This window comes from Chaetura pelagica, unplaced genomic scaffold (assembly GCF_000747805.2).
Source record: "Chaetura pelagica isolate M959 unplaced genomic scaffold, ChaPel_1.0 scaffold132, whole genome shotgun sequence".
Classification (NCBI taxonomy): domain Eukaryota; kingdom Metazoa; phylum Chordata; class Aves; order Apodiformes; family Apodidae; genus Chaetura; species Chaetura pelagica.
Window position 1 is genome coordinate 2306115 of NW_009952709.1, and position 16784 is coordinate 2322898.

The 16784-nt window shown below is 43.2% G+C and overlaps 1 protein-coding gene across 1 annotated transcript in view; it reads right to left on the reverse strand.

The window, feature by feature from the left end:
• TNC (tenascin C) overlaps positions 1-16784 on the reverse strand; it is a 49430-nt gene that overhangs the window by 1313 nt on the left and 31333 nt on the right. Inside the window, 9 exon segments of the mRNA XM_009994318.1 lie at positions 990-1151; positions 2225-2321; positions 3220-3371; positions 5227-5359; positions 6137-6267; positions 7036-7179; positions 7607-7726; positions 8884-9027; positions 10385-10507. Of these exon segments, the coding sequence (XP_009992620.1) occupies positions 990-1151; positions 2225-2321; positions 3220-3371; positions 5227-5359; positions 6137-6267; positions 7036-7179; positions 7607-7726; positions 8884-9027; positions 10385-10507 (1206 nt within the window).

Sequence of the window (16784 nt, forward strand, 5' to 3'; positions counted from 1 at the left end):
TGCTGAAAGCTGGATATGGGCCCTGCACACAAGGCAGCCTGGACAAACCAAACCCAAAGGGGCCTCCACAAGGAGTGAGCTAACACCAAAGGGGTCTTCACACTTAGCTGGTCCATGCAGCAAAGCCACCCACCCTCATCAGCTGCAAACACAGACAGAGGGGTGTCTGCTGCCTTCCCACTTCCAGGGCCTGGGTGTCCATCTCCAGGTGGGTGCAAAGGAGCAGCCTTTGGTGCATGCCTGAAGCAGAGCTCACATTCATGCTTCAGGATTTGTGCTTGCTGCTCTATCTATTAATCTTAGACCTGAATGCTCAGAAAGAGGAAGCAGTAGGATTGAATCCTACTCTTCCCATAGCAGCTACTGCTGCTCTGCATCAGTGAGTGTGTCTTAAATAGGCATTAATTCAGCTGCTGCTGCATATCCCCTGTATCGTTAATGCCTGAGCACAAATTTCATGTGATGGCCACAGACATGTGGGCAGAGTCCACACACACCTCTCTGGGGACTGTTTTATGTACCTTGCAGCATGCAAAGTGTCTTCTTTAAGATACCTTGTGGAGCTGGATTTATATCCTAATTCCCTGAAGCCCTGAAGAAGACTCAATAAGGGCTGCAGGGTTTGCCCCAGTGTGATTACAAAAGGCAGATCATTTGTTCAGCAACATTATGAATCATATCATAGCAGGACACTGACAAGAGATGAGGCTGTGCCAAGTTATTATTAGCTGTATAATGGCAGTCAAGCATTGGCCAAATGAAATTTGTGGCTGTTTAATGTACTTGTTTATATTCTGTCATAAGCATGCCATGAAATATGGCACCAAAATGGCTGGGGAATGTAAAATGGAAAATGTTCATATTTCAGACACTTGGCATACAAGAGGTATCTGCTGCAATGATGATCTGCAACATTCACACGCTGTTACCTTGAGCTAAATGAAAGGAGATTGCAAATCAGAAGGAAAAAACCCCTGATTTCCTCTCACCTGCTGTGCCACTGTAGCCATCCACCCTGAGCCGGTACCTGCTCTTGGCGTCCCCAACGCTGAACCTGTCATAGACAGCATAAGCTGTCTCACCTCTGTCCTTCAGATCCACACGCAGTTCATACTGGCCCTGAGATGTGATTTTGTGGAGGTTCTCCAGACCTGTGAAAGTAAATGAACAATTTGTCTCCACGTGTTTATTTGTCTACCATCTTGTAAGCTGTAATGTCATATTGGTCGGGGCATAAACACTGGTGAGGAAGGAGGTATTTCAGCTGTGTGGTCATGTTAGCACAAAAACAAATGGATCAAGTCCAGAGGAGGCCATGTAGATGATCAGAGGGCTGGAGCACCTCTGCTCTAGAGACAGGCTGAAAGAGTATGGGATTGTCTTCTCCAGACTCTGGAGAAGAGAAGCCTTTGGGGAAACATCATAGCAGCCTTCCAGCTTCTGAAGGGGCTGCAAGGAACCTGGGGAGGGACTTTTCACCAGAGAAAGTAGTGGTAGAACAAGGGGTTATGGTTTTAAACTGAAAGAAGGGAGTTTCAGGTTAGACATGAGGAACAAATTCTACACCATGAGGGCAGGAAGACACTGGAAGGTTGCCCAGAGAGGTTGTGGAAGCCTCCTCCCTGGAGGTGTTCAAGGGCAGGTTGGATGAGGCTCGTGCAGCCTGGGCTGGTGGGAGGTTGGAACCGCATGATCTTTAAGGTCCCTTCCAGCCTTAACAATTCTATGATTCTGTGAAAACAGGTTGACTGAGAGACCTCTTCCCTTCACATGACTGTAGCAGGAAGCCCCTTGGGAATAGCTCTTAAAGCTGTGCTGTGTGGTCATCATTGTCTTTCATTTACAACCAAATAAAATGTAGTGCAGCTTTGAATATTTGCTTTTATTATTTTCCTCACTTTTCTAATATTGCTGGGCATGTCCTAGGAGCAGGGGAAGAGGAAAGTTTGCAGTTGCTTTTACTAACTTCTTCCAAATGCACCAGGGAGCCTTGGTTTGGTACATTTGGTGACCCAAGAAGCATGATACCTTTCAAGTGAAACTGGGGGACTGGCTCACACTGGGCAATCTCAATCTCCCTCCCTCCATGCTGTGCTGTGCTCCTTTTGCACAGCTTGTGTTCCCATTTACAAATACTTCTGCCAACTACATGGAGGCTTCAAAGTGGCTCCTAGTCATGTGGACTGTGTTTTCTTTTTTTAAAAGACAAATTCTTGCCACTTACCTATCCAGAATTCATCCTTAGGGTCTCCAAAACCAGCCACATAGGTCTTCCAGTTCTTGTAGAAATCTTCTCTGCCGTTTTGACGCCTCAGGAACACCTGCAAGCACCACATGCAAGAAGTGTCATCAACAGATAACCTGTGACAGAGGGCACCAGCAGTGTGGCTTTTACAAATACAGAGGTTAGCACTGCTGCTCCCCCACCCTTACCATCCAGAGCTTCAGTCTCACTGCAGTTACTGAATTGTAGCAAGGCTGTTGAATGCTCCTTGCTTTTTTAAAGTCTTAGTTTATCAGCTGGGTTCCCAAGCTCTCCTGAGTGACGTGTCCTTCACATTTCTGCTCTCTGCTATTCTGACAGCCCCTTACAGTTCTGGGTTTCTCAGCCAATACTTGCCTTTTGTCTCCAGGACATTACATTTTTCTGTTCCGTCTTCCTTTCTGTGCCCTGGTTCCCTCTGACTTGTTCAAATTTGAGGACATCACTCACAGCCTCAGTGGGATATATCCATGTGTGTAATGGCCTGGGAAGCCTGGCCAGCCACCACACCATGTGGCTGCTGAACAAGTGTTTTCTCTGGCCTGTGCTTTAACCTCCTTCACTGTCTTTCTCATTCAAATAGAGTCAGTCCACCCTGCTCTCACCTGATGACCTATTTAAAATGTGTCTGGTCTAAGATGGTCATTTCATCACATCCTATAGCAGGTAGAAAGAGATCAGTGCTCTTCCCAAGTGCTGAAAGCACTGACATGACCCATCCTTTGGAGACACCTCTTTCACCTCATGCAACAAAAAAGAGCTGGTAACCTTGTTGTGGGTACACAGATGTTCTACCCCAGATAACATTCCCCAGATTTACAGACAAATCAACCCTACTCTGATAACAGAGCAGTATGTGGGATGCCAGAGATGAGCAGGGATGGGATCTGCTACCCCTGCTCTTAGCACAGGGAGCTGTGGCAGAGGGTGGTGCAGCTCCTTCCCCTCTTACTCACAATCCATCCGCCCCCATCCTCGCCCATGTCACAGAAGACTTGCAGAGGCTGAGCTCTGTCCCCATTCAGGTAAATTGTGTAGAGCCCAGAGGTGGTTTCTCCATTCAGAAGAGCCTGGGAGCAGTCCTTGGGGTAAGGATAAAGAAGACCAGCTGCACACACACAAAAAGAGAAAGCAACCTTTTAGAAATCAGCAACTACAGGGATGAAAATCTGCTGTGGGTCATGGGCACAGCCAGGTACAGAGCCCAGTTTTGGGATTGCTGACCCATATAGAAGAAACCAACCACACAGTAAATAGCAGATGCTGTACATTTTCCTTTTGAATGTGCTTTTTCAAATCTGCCTGCAATTTTGGAGGTGCTGTCAATGTGATGGGAGTGCACCCTCCAGCTAAATACTTGCATGGCATGAGCTGTGTGTACAGCAACTTCTGGGTACAACCAAATCTGCCAGTCTCTGATTACATGACAGAAAAATGGGGGGGAAATAGAAAGACAAGACTACAACAACAACAAAAAAATTTTGGAATATTTCTCTAGCAAGTACAACCTTAAATATGTTATAAAACTAGGCATTAAAAATCCAAAACAAGCAATAACAGTTGAAACTACAAGGAGATGTCAATAAGCTTTGCTTTCTGACAACAAGCTAATGGCATTTTCAGAGTCAAAACAATTTCTAACTCCCAAAAAAGCTTTTATTTATGTTCTTCTTAAGCTCACCTAGGCCTTTAACTTTGTCAGCCAATGGTCTAATTAAGTCTAATCTTCTAGGTGTGTTCATAGGAGAGTTTGTAACTGTGGCTGCTCACAGGGTGGCTCTAGCTCAGTGTGTTGCACATCCCTGCCTGTGCCTCAGCTACAGAGAATTTGCATCAGCTTTGGAATATAGGGAAAAGTGGCTGCTTGCAGGGAGCCAGGTCAGTGTTTCCCTCTCACTAAGCAGCACAGAAATGTATGCTTAGAGCTAAGCCAGGTTAGACATTTGCCTGCATGAGGCAGACACTGTATTCTTAGGGCAGGGCATCCCATTCAGCCCCTGCTTATGATCAATTTACAAAACATCACTTAAATGGATTCGATTCTCAGATTGGATTCTCCTCCTACTCCTGGTTGTGTATTATCACCCGTTGGTGGGTATCATCCTGCTCTACACAAGCAGTGGCTGTGAGCAGACTTGGGGCTGAATGACTTTAATTAGCACTTCTGTGAGTCCTTGAGCCGAAGCTGGGACAAGCAGCAGAAGAGAGAATGGAAAAGGCTGAAGGTCCTTGCTGGGTCTGAAAGGTTGGAAACCATGAAAAGTGAGACAAATGACAGCCAAGCTTTCAAAGTTAATACTAAACAATTTCTTTTTTCTTTTTTCTTTTTTTTTTTTTTTTTTTCTTTTTCTTTTTCTTTTCTTTTTTTAAGGTCAGCTGTGAAGTGACCTTCAGAGAACCCAATCTCTTCTTCCATTCTGCTGACCAGAGAGCTGTGCTGGTAGAGCTGGAGCAGACGTTGCCATGTAGCTTTGCAAAACTGATCTCACAAAGAGGAGGAAAAAAAAAAAACCTGCCCAGAAATTCATATTCTCAGACAGCTGAACTGATTTGTGTTTGTGTGTGTGTGGTTTGCTTCCTTTCCACTTGAAATGTTGATTTATTAATGCAGCAATACAGAAGTAAATCAGGGTGTCAGTCTGGATTTTAAAGAGTAACGTTCATTTTGGTATTTTACAAGGGAAAAGGAGGATGATTCATCAGAGAAAGGGTTATAGAGGTGATGTGGATGGTCACACAGAAGATAATTTCATCCTGCCAGTCCAGGGAAAGCAGCTCAGCTACTACAGCTCAGGAGAAACAGGGACTTTTGCACCAACACTGCAAGCAAATGAAGTGCATACTGACAATTGGATTTAAAATCTTCTATGATTTCTGTGTCTGCTTATTGCAGAGCCCAGCTCTGTCTGGAGAGCAGAAACTTATATGTTATTTCAGCTGTGTGTGGGCTCTGAAGTCCTTACTTGTGGTGAAGACAGTCTGGATTGTTTTGCTCTTCAGGGATCCACTCAACGCCTGGAGTTTAATTGTGTACTGGGTAGATGGGCTCAGCTCTGTCAGGCTGTAGGAGGTTGTGTCAGGGTTTAGGATGACTTCCTGTGGAGAGGAGAAATAACAGAGGGAAACCTCAGTGAGAAAATCACAATGACCAGAATTGTTACATATTTCATTTTGTCACATTATTTTTTGTAGCAATTATTTATTACAATTTTAACCATCTAAATTATTGAATACAAAACTGATATTCTTCTAAGATTTTTATCAAGGTAACCTTCAGTTTTAGAAAAGTTGCCAGGAAATGAATATTTAACATCATAATGTGTAAGGTGTGTGGTTGAAAAGCAAGTCAGCATAAATGTTTATACTGAGCATCCACATTATATAGAGGTCTCTGTGAAACTCATAAAAAATTAATAAGAATCACTCTTTAGGACAAGGAAATATCATATTCCAGTCATCAAAAGTGTGTTTCTCTGGAGCTGGAGAAGTCTGAGTTTCAGTATGTTTAAGGAATTTGCTTTCTTAAAAATCTGAGCCCTTGGTGAGGCTGGGCATCCAAATTTATCTGTAATTTTTGCTGGGATCCATCCCATCAATATTCAAACATTTAGTGCAGTCTAGTTATATAGGAACATATAAAAATGATTGGTGAGCAAAAGGCACTTTCAAATGCAATTCATCCTGCCTTAGACACACACAGGGATGGATTATTCTGAGTTGAGAAAGGGGAATCTCAGTGTTTGGGCTGTGTGAATTTACTCCATGATACAGGTTTGGAATGAGTGAACATGGTTGCATTGCTGGTCACTTCAGAGCACCTGCAGTGCCCAGTTTGGAGGCACAGCCCTCCTGGCTTGGTTACAAGAGTTATACCTTGACACTGCCATCAACAGACTCATAGATGAGGAGATAACCAGTGACTGGAGCACGTGGAGGCCTCCAAGTTATCACAGCTGTTTCTGACTGAACCTCAGTGGCACTTAAATCTCTTGGAGCATCCAGTCCTGAAGGAGACAACAGATCAATTACAGTCACACCCATACGGAGTTTAGTGCTCAGGCAGTGTCTTAAAATATCAGCAGTATATTAAAACAGGCAGGAAAGCAAACTTCTCCACAGAAATCTGAAATTTAAAAATATTTTGACCTTAATTTTGTTATTAAAAAGTCATTTTCCCATTGGAAGTTCTAAAACAAAGGTAATTTAAGTGAAAATACTGGCCTATCTCAGGCACTTTAGTTTAGAAGAAGTTTCACTGAAATTCCATTTGAAACAAAACTGTGCCATGCATTATTTAACACAAGCAGACAGATTGATATTTACATATTCCTAGAAAGAAAAACTTTGTTTCCAATGATGCCTCTTTTGAAGAGGAAAACTTCCCATGCCTGGTCTGGCTACAGTTTCCCTTCACTGTATTTGTAACACTGAACTGGTACAGCTCAGCTCTTGGCTTTCTAGTTAATGCCCTGGGACAAGCCAAGCACCAATCAGGAAAGATCCCCATGGAAAGCTAGAAATATGAAGCCAACCAGATACCTTCAGCATTGGTACCCAACATCAGCCCCCAAAGAGGAGTTCCTGCTTTGTGTGAGAATCCATAGAAGCAGGAACAATAAACCACCTTCTGGGTCACACTAGCCTCCCACCAGTGAAAATTTAGTGCAAATAGTAACAAAAGTCATGCTTCTAGTGAAAAAAAAACAAAAAAGCACAATGTGCTGGCTGACATTATGGTGTTAGAGAAAGTTGAGCCAGATGGGATGTAGGACCTGTAGTAAACTGGGTGGAGAGGGTCTCACTCCTCTGCGTGTCCTTCAGTGCGTGGACACTCAGTGTGTACTCAGTTGCAGGGCGAAGACCCTTCAGGTCATACTCCACAGTGTTTCCTGACACCATCTGAGTAACTTCTGGTTCTAAGAAGAAAACACAGAAGATAACAGATCCCAGCATTATTCAGACATATCATGATGTACTCAACTCCATGCTTGTCTCAGTGATTTATCTTTTTTTTACGAGCTAGGAGCAAGTGCAAACCAGTAAAAGTCTCTGCTTACACCCCTGCTGAATCCGAATGAACAGCAGCTCTTTATCTAGAAGTGCTAGCACTCTCTAGTGGTCATATGAATTATAACACCATCTTTCCTTCACAAGAGTTATCAGCTATTTCTGTTCATGTTTGAGTTTGGAATGCTTAATTAAATTTATCATTTAAAAAACCCTTCCAGAGAGGCATCTCCTTGAAATACCAGCCCCTGAGTCCTTCTGGGGTCTCATTGCTGCACCCATTTCTGAGCATCTCTCAAGAGCTGTGAGGCTGTCAGCTCATCACTAGCTCCTTACCTTCCTCAGAAGCATAGGAGACAACATAATTATCCACAGCAGCAATCGCTGGCTGCCAGGTTGCCAGAGCCTCAGAGTCTGTGATGTTCAACACTACCAGGCCTGATGGGCTGTCCAGAGCTGAAAGGAAGAGAATAACAGATCGAAGGAATATGACAAACATCCTTGGCTTTGTGCAATGTTCTGTTGTAAATATATAATATAAAATACACAAGGACTGCTGCTTGGTGCTGCTTTTATGATCCCCTCTGGAATAGTGGAGCTCTGCAGAAAATCCATCGGAGCCTATAAAGAGATATCAAATGTCTCCACTGGAAAGGGAGGTCAGCGCCTGAAAAGATTAAACACTGGGAACAGACATAACTAACTATGTTCTCAGATCAGTCTTGGTATCTTTAATCTCAACAGCTCTGTCAGAGCTGACAGATTTCTCTCCACACTCTCCAATCTGAACTGCTTTTTGGAGCAAACTCAGGAGACAGAGCTGGGAAAAATAACTAATATGATGGCAACTGACAGCCACGGTGACCTTCCAGCAGCTTGTCCTGCATGTTTATCAGAAACCAGAGCCAGCCAATAATCAAAAATCCCCACATATCCTGCCTTACTTTCTCATGGGACTCTACTTTGCACACAGTTTTATGCCCTCCCTGAATTGGGATAGATGCCTGTCTCCAGTACATCTGGAATGGGCTATAAACTTTGTGTTATTATCTTGCCTCAGTTTTCTGAATATTTTTTAGTCCCCCTCCCAAAAAAAAAAAAGAATTAAAGAGACTGCAGGGTGGGGTCAGAGGGAGCACACTGAGGAGACTCTTGTTCCCTGCAGGGATGTTTAAAGCTGTAGTGAAGAAAAAGCAGGAGAGAGAATGTTTTTATGCTTAGAACACAGACTGAAACCTGAGTGATGTGGAGTTTGAGTCCAGAAGAAATGGGTCTGAACTGGACCCTTGTCTCCCTCATCTGTAAAATGGTATTAATTAAGCTTCTGGGGTTTTTTTGTTTGTTTGTTTGTTTCTGATGAATTAGGACTGTAAAAGTAGAAATTATCTCTGTCTCACTGCAAGTTGGTTCAGCACTTAAAAAATGGGAACCTGATCAAACTTAACAGTTCTTTAATCATCTCTAATACAAATATACAGTGGGCAAAAAACTTCCTACAGCTTTTGGGGCCAGCAAAAATGGGATCTTAATGGGTCCTCAGCTCCAGTTCCAGAGCCTCCTCTACAGCACAGACAATAGATTTGAAAACCTGCTATTTCCTCTTTCTATAGTACCTGTTTTCAGAGTGCCAGAGATGGGTTCGCTTTCTTCAAAGCCTTTCACAGAGATGATACTAACATTGTAGTCTACACCTGGGACCAACTTTGTCAACTTAGTCCTTGTCTTGCTTCCATCGACTGTAATGACATTTGGAGTACCTAGGATGGAGCCAAATTCCAAGGGATTAGTGACACAATACTCCAGGAAATGCTTGAAGGATGTGTTTCAAGTTAAAGACATTATAACAACACGTACAGGTGTAAAAGGAAAATTGGCTTAGTCCTGGCTTAAACCAGGACAACAGGAGAAAGAGAATTTTCCCTGGTTAGTTACAATCACTGATGTCAATGGGCAGCCTCAGGAAAAAAGTATTGTTGCCATGACACCTACATCTTAGATACTGGCTTGCATTGATTCCTAGTGGTATAGCTACAGTATGAAAACATTAACGTTGCTGTCCAGAACAGAGTAATTTTACAAATGAGATGCAAGGTGAAAACACAGCACTCCTGGCATGGAAGCTCATACACCTGTGAGGACAGGACTTGCAGCTTAGGTCTTTCTTGTTTCTGATAAGGGCTGGAAGTTTCTCTTTCACTCATCTCTCTTTCAATGAAGATACAGTATGTATTATCTTCAGAGGTGCTGCATGTGTGCTAAAGGACTTAGGATACATATTTGTTTCAAGTTCTGAATTTATTCCAGGAAAGCACTTAGACAAGTGCCTCACTTTATGATCACAGATGGCTCCTTTGTTTCTGTGGAATCACTGTGTATTTAAAGTTGCATGTGTTCTTGCACACCTCAATGTCTGCAGGCCTGTATCTCTACTTGTCTTAGTCAATAGCATGTCTTTAATGGTCCTGACATCTGTAGTGTTTGCTCTTCAGCTGTTTCCTTTCAGAGGTGTCCCCAAGTTATGCTAAAAATCTAGTTAAGTACAGGAAGTGTTTTAAGCTGAACATTAAACCAGAGATAGAATGAATAGATAAAACATTGCTGGGGAGTATTGAGTTACTGCCTTGAAAAATTGTCATAATCATGGATTACAAATGTTATTTCCATGGGTCATTTTTTCAAATATAAAATATGTCTACATATAATAAATGTCATCAAATGTCATTTGTATATGTCAAATACCATGAATGTCAAATACCATGGATGCTAAATGTAATAAAATTTCTACAGAGTATTGGGACAGTTTGGAAATAAATCCTCTACTTAGGAGGCTCAGTGGTAACAGAGAGATTTGTAAACATGGCCTGGTCAGGGGAACAACCATTCCAGCATCTAGCTCTGAGGTCCCTGACAAGTCTTGTCCATGGGATGTGGATCAGTGTGTTCAGACAGAGGTTGGTTGGGATCACAGCAGCAGTTTGAAGAAAAAACAAAAAATAAAGATGATCTGTGTAAGACCATCTGGGAGATGGTCTGGGAGGTGGATATCAGCACAACAAACCCTTCCTGCTCTACCTTTTAGCACCTTCCTCCCTGTCCCTCCTGGTGGTTTCTCACCTCCTGTGACAGGGACGTAGGAGATCCGGTAGGTGTCCACGCGGCTGCGAGGGGGGGTCCAACTGACTGTAGCAGAGTTTTCTGTGATGTCTGAGAAAGAAATTCCCTTGGGAGATCCAACAACTGTCAGTGGAGAACAGAGAACAAACACACCACATAGAAAGAAAAGGTCAATCATCTGTTTATCAGCCCCTAGTGCTGGATCACTCATTTGCCTTATCCCTCTATCCCAAGAGATGACGCTCACAATATTCTGTGCCAAACAACACTAATGCAGCAAGTACCAAACAGGCAATGGCCTTATTACCTACTGTTAGCAACAATCTCTTTGGTCTAAATTTTCCTTTTTCAGTAACATTACAGTAGTGCCACAGACATCTCTCCTCTCACTATGTACAGTGTTATAGAGAAGCATGGAGGAATACTCACAGGAATGCCATTCTGTTACTTAGGACTCATCGTATTGATCATTTTTTTTTCTATCCCAGTTTCATTTGGATGATTTTTAGGCCTCCCATTGAATCCCAGATCCCTGTCTGTGACACACAGCAACAGCAGCTCTCAGCAGGGAGACATCTCTCTTGCTGAGTATGAAGTTTCTACTATAGAATGCTTAAAAGAGCCCTGAGCTCAGTCACCTGAGTTCATCAGGGGTCCATCCTCTCAAGCCCTGACTGCCTGTAACTTCTGTTGGCTAGAAGGAAGAAAAATTTCTTCTTGGAAACTCTATTTGAGACCATGATTTTTCTTAGGTACATTCAAGCACATCCATCCAGAGAGCACCCAACTACAACCACCACCAGGAAGGCACTTGTGGTTCCACTGCTCTTGTCACACGACTCAGTCTTTCCCTGGATAAACCCAAGCAACTACATTTGCCCATATTAACTCCATCAGTAAACTGGGCAAACAAAGGCCAAGTTGTACCAAAATGACCCAATCTTAAGGTGCAAACCAGCACATTTCTGAAACATTCTAATTTAAGGCTTAATTAAGCTACTGTGAAAGAAGCATGGGAAGGGTTTCTGGAAGGACATGGGAAAGAGACCTGCCACTTCAAAGTTTACATTGAGCATCTCACTTCCAATTTGCTTCTTTGACTGTTTCCAAAACAACACTGACACGTGTAGAAAATAAAACAACCAGCCCACACAGAGTAGGCCATTAGCACAAAGAGGAGAGATACCAAACACCAGCCACGTTAAGAGCAGTGGAGACAGGCTGAGGGCAGGGGGGCAAAGGGAGAAAAAAAGTGACTGTGCTTGAAATAGCTTGGAAAGAACGTGTCTGTGGGAAAGAAGTCAGCAGGCTGTTTGTTCCATGTGTCCCCAAAGCTCTTGCAGCAATGCACTAAATCAACTGAAAGGCAAGGAAAGAAAAACAACTGAGCTCTCAAGAGAATTGTGAATTATTCTTCTGGAGCTCACTAGATGTGTTGTATTTTGGGGGTTTACTCACATGGAGAAGCCAGAGAAAGAAAGAATTACAGATAATGAAGAAATCAAGGTGGGGTTAGTAAAGCTACATGGCAGACAAAGTTGCTACTGTTTTAGGTACAGTCTGAAGGAAACAGAAGAGCATAAAGAAAACCTGGGAAACAGAGAGAAGTGAAAATCATATTGATTTTGATCCACACTATAGGTGTCCTTAGTGACTGCTGAAAAGTGATAGTGATGACTCTGGACACCAAAGAGGGGGACCAGCACTTTGTTTTCATACACATGGGGAATTCCAGCTTATCCCAGAAAATAAAGTACCAAATCCATCCCACTTGGACTCTCCTGTACACAGTTCCATGGGCTCCATGCTTGATTTCTGTACCAGGTGAACTGCACAACCAACAGTAGTAAGAAGAGCCTCCTCTACATGAGAGTTCCACATCCCCAACTACCCCAACTGCAGCTACTTTCCTGGGAGCAAACCTGGCAGGGAAAGTTCAACAGACCATCAGTCCTGGAATGTGTCCTAGAGAGTGAGAGATTGGTACCTTTGAGCACAGGGGGCAAAAAGGAGCAAATAAAAGCATTTTCTTGAGCTACCTGAAAGCTGAAATTAAGCATTAAAAAAAATGGGCAGCATGCATCTGTAGTGTCACTCCTGAAAATCTTCAGTTCATCTGTGGGGCTGATACAGGTCGTTAACATTATTTTCCAGCATCATTCCCCACTAATTGTATGAAGGACAGGGAACATTCTTGTGAGGTTGCTAAAGCACCCTTAATACCCAAGTTCTTGGGGGATTTTTTTTTTCTTAAAAAATGTTATTTCACTACTAAGAGCCTATAGGAGCATGATCAGGCTTCTGTTCCTGAGGAACAGGAAACAACAGCAGGTTGCATTTGTCATGTATAATGAGCATGTGTTTTGTCAGCCTCTCGGATGACAAATGTTGCCACTGTGTGGCAAAACACCATCAGAAGAAGAGGCAAGTCCCATCATGAGACCTGCGTTTCCCACTCAGGGTATGAAGTGGCACACAGACCCCTTGGGGTGCCCTGGGGAGGGCTGAACTGCACCTTAATGGATATTGCACAGATGAACTTCTAAAAGACACCAATTGTCCCTCTGAGAGCAGCTGGGAACAAACTCCCTTGTGGCAACTTGATTAGCCCTGCAGGGCTGCAGGATGCTGCCTTGCACTACAGTGATTATCATTTTTTTTATTAATGTTTCCCAACACAGCAGAATCAATGAGGGTAAAAACGACAATGTAGAGGGTAGGGAGAGGAGGTACCATATACCCCAGAGAGAATAACTTTTAAACATTATCATCAGTAGTTCTGGGGGAAAACTATTGCTTTTCACTTGTACATAGGAGTAAAATATGGAGGAAGAACTACTTGTGATAGGTGTGAGAAGACAGGGCTTTCTCATCAACTCCTGTGTCCAGCAGTCTCACCCCACATTCCTGGTGGGTTGGGAGCAAAAGAGATGATCTCAGCCTCTGGGCAGGTTACCAGTTGCAGGACCAACACAAGCTACATGGAGAAAATAACAATTGCCAGTCCTCTCCTACTCATCCTGCCCACATCCAAAGCCCGTGGCTGTCACTAGATCCTGCCTTCTGAACAGAAGAAGAAGGGAAGGAAACCACAGAGGAGGACAAGGCAGCCAAAGGAGAACAGTGCAAGATCTTTCCCTCTCTTCCTCCCCCATAGTGGGTGGGTGGGTGTTTTGCTGTCCAGAGAGGTCAGCCCTTGAGAGAGGATTGCTTGGCAATGCTCAAACTAGACTCCCTCAACTGCACCAGCTACAGCAGGACAGCAGCACGTGTGCATACAAGGGTGTGTGCCTGGGCTGGGAAGAAGGGGGAAGCTGTGAGTGGAAAATACAGAAAAATATTTTCACTCTAGGTTATTTTCCTGCTTCATTTCCACAGTAGTGTTTGGTTTAGGTTTGCTGGTCTGTTTGCTAGATTTGTTCCAACTGTTATTTTACTATTTCCTCTACTAAAGCTAAAGACTTTGTAGCTAATTTATTCCTTTCTCACTTGTACAAAAGCCAGAGTAAAGTAAGGCTGAATATAAGAGTGCCTGAGCTACCACCTTCAGGGACACAAATCTTTCCTTTCAGCCAACCTGGAAATGTTAGAATATATATATCTGTTTGTCTAATAATCAACTCCTAAAAAAGAAATTATTTAGATGCCTTGATGGCCCAGCTACCCAATCTGGTGTAACCTGAAGTCCAAAGTATTTAGCTGGATTTTTTGCATCTCCTGCTCTATTATCAATTATCCATGGACTATTTCCATCTGACAAACATCTTTTGGACCATTGCTTTCAGCTGGTGACATGTGCTAAATCTCCCTGAAAGAACTGAACAGGAATGTGGCCATGAGGAAAATTATAACTCTTAGTGGTTTACCATAAATATCCTGGAAGTCAGTGAAAATGAGGACATGCTGCTAACCAGAGCAGTTGACTTTAACCATCCCTCTGCACTATGAGTCAACCCACATGAGCCTGGAGAAAGGTATTCATTCCCCACTAATTGTATGAAGGACAGGGAACATTCTTGTGAGGTTGCTAAAGCACCCTTAATACCCGAGTTCTTGGGGGACTTTTCTTAAAAAATGTTATTTCACTACTAAGAGCCTATAGGAGCATGATCAGGCTTCTGTTCCTGAGGAACAGGAAACAACAGCAGGTTGCATTTGTCATGTATAATGAGCATGTGTTTTGTCAGCCTCTCGGATGACAAATGTTGCCACTGTGTGGCAAAACACCATCAGAAGAAGAGGCAAGTCCCATCATGAGACCTGCGTTTCCCACCCAGGGTATGAAGTGGCACACAGACCCCTTGGGGTGCCCCGGGGAGGGCTGAACTGCACCTTAATGGATATTGCACAGATGAACTTCTAAAAGACACCAATTGTCCCTCTGAGAGCAGCTGGGAACAAACTCCCTTGTGGCAACTTGATTAGCCCTGCAGGGCTGCAGGATGCTGCCTTGCACTACAGTGATTATCATTTTTTTTATTAATGTTTCCCAACACAGCAGAATCAATGAGGGTAAAAACGACAATGTAGAGGGTAGGGAGAGGAGGTACCATATACCCCAGAGAGAATAACTTTTAAACATTATCATCAGTAGTTCTGGGGGAAAACTATTGCTTTTCACTTGTACATAGGAGTAAAATATGGAGGAAGAACTACTTGTGATAGGTGTGGGAAGACAGGGCTTTCTCATCAACTCCTGTGTCCAGCAGTCTCACCCCACATTCCTGGTGGGTTGGGAGCAAAAGAGATGATCTCAGCCTCTGGGCAGGTTACCAGTTGCAGGACCAACACAAGCTACATGGAGAAAATAACAATTGCCAGTCCTCTCCTACTCATCCTGCCCACATCCAAAGCCCGTGGCTGTCACTAGATCCTGCCTTCTGAACAGAAGAAGAAGGGAAGGAAACCACAGAGGAGGACAAGGCAGCCAAAGGAGAACAGTGCAAGATCTTTCCCTCTCTTCCTCCCCCATAGTGGGTGGGTGGGTGTTTTGCTGTCCAGAGAGGTCAGCCCTTGAGAGAGGATTGCTTGGCAATGCTCAAACTAGACTCCCTCAACTGCACCAGCTACAGCAGAACAGCAGCACGTGTGCATACAAGGGTGTGTGCCTGGGCTGGGAAGAAGGGGGAAGCTGTGAGTGGAAAATACAGAAAAATATTTTTCACTCTAGGTTATTTTCCTGCTTCATTTCCACAGTAGTGTTTGGTTTAGGTTTGCTGGTCTGTTTGCTAGATTTGTTCCAACTGTTATTTTACTATTTCCTCTACTAAAGCTAAAGACTTTGTAGCTAATTTATTCCTTTCTCACTTGTACAAAAGCCAGAGTAAAGTAAGGCTGAATATAAGAGTGCCTGAGCTACCACCTTCAGGGACACAAATCTTTCCTTTCAGCCAACCTGGAAATGTTAGAATATATATATCTGTTTGTCTAATAATCAACTCCTAAAAAAGAAATTATTTAGATGCCTTGATGGCCCAGCTACCCAATCTGGTGTAACCTGAAGTCCAAAGTATTTAGCTGGATTTTTTACATCTCCTGCTCTATTATCAATTATCCATGGACTATTTCCATCTGACAAACATCTTTTGGACCATTGCTTTCAGCTGGTGACATGTGCTAAATCTCCCTGAAAGAACTGAACAGGAATGTGGCCATGAGGAAAATTATAACTCTTAGTGGTTTACCATAAATATCCTGGAAGTCAGTGAAAATGAGGACATGCTGCTAACCAGAGCAGTTGACTTTAACCATCCCTCTGCACTATGAGTCAACCCACATGAGCCTGGAGAAAGGTATCTTGTGATGGATGCATGTTCTGCTTCATGTTAATGTCTGGCTGAGTGTATATATCCCCTTGCTGTTTATTCAAGGGATGTGATGGTAATCAGTGGAGCTGGTCAGAAATGTGACTTTCCATGCTAACAACTGGCACCACAGCCATTAAGGTGAATCATGAGGCCATGCTGCTTCAGGAAAAGCTGCTCAAGGCTGAGTTATTGCTGTCCCTTCTCTGTGTGTTGTCTGGAGGACACTGCTACAGCAGAGAAAATGCCCCTTTTCTGCATTTCTGTTGCTTTCCTCACATACTGAACCTATCTGTCCCCTTCTTATTCCTCTCCTCCTTTCAAAAGTGCCAAAATTAAATGTTTCAAATGATGAATCTTTTCGTTTTCTTAAATTAATCCCAGCAATCCAACCTAAAGCTCAATAACTTTTTTTCCATTACTAACATCTGTATGTTTTCATAGCAAAAAAAAAAAAAAAGAAGAAAAAACACTTCGTAGAAATAGCAAAAATTTTCTTCTCCCTGTCATTGGGAAAATCAGACTTGGTTATGGTGGAGATTTTTAAGAAACCTCTGTATGTTTAAGATAACTTCAGTCACAGACAGTTGTATTTA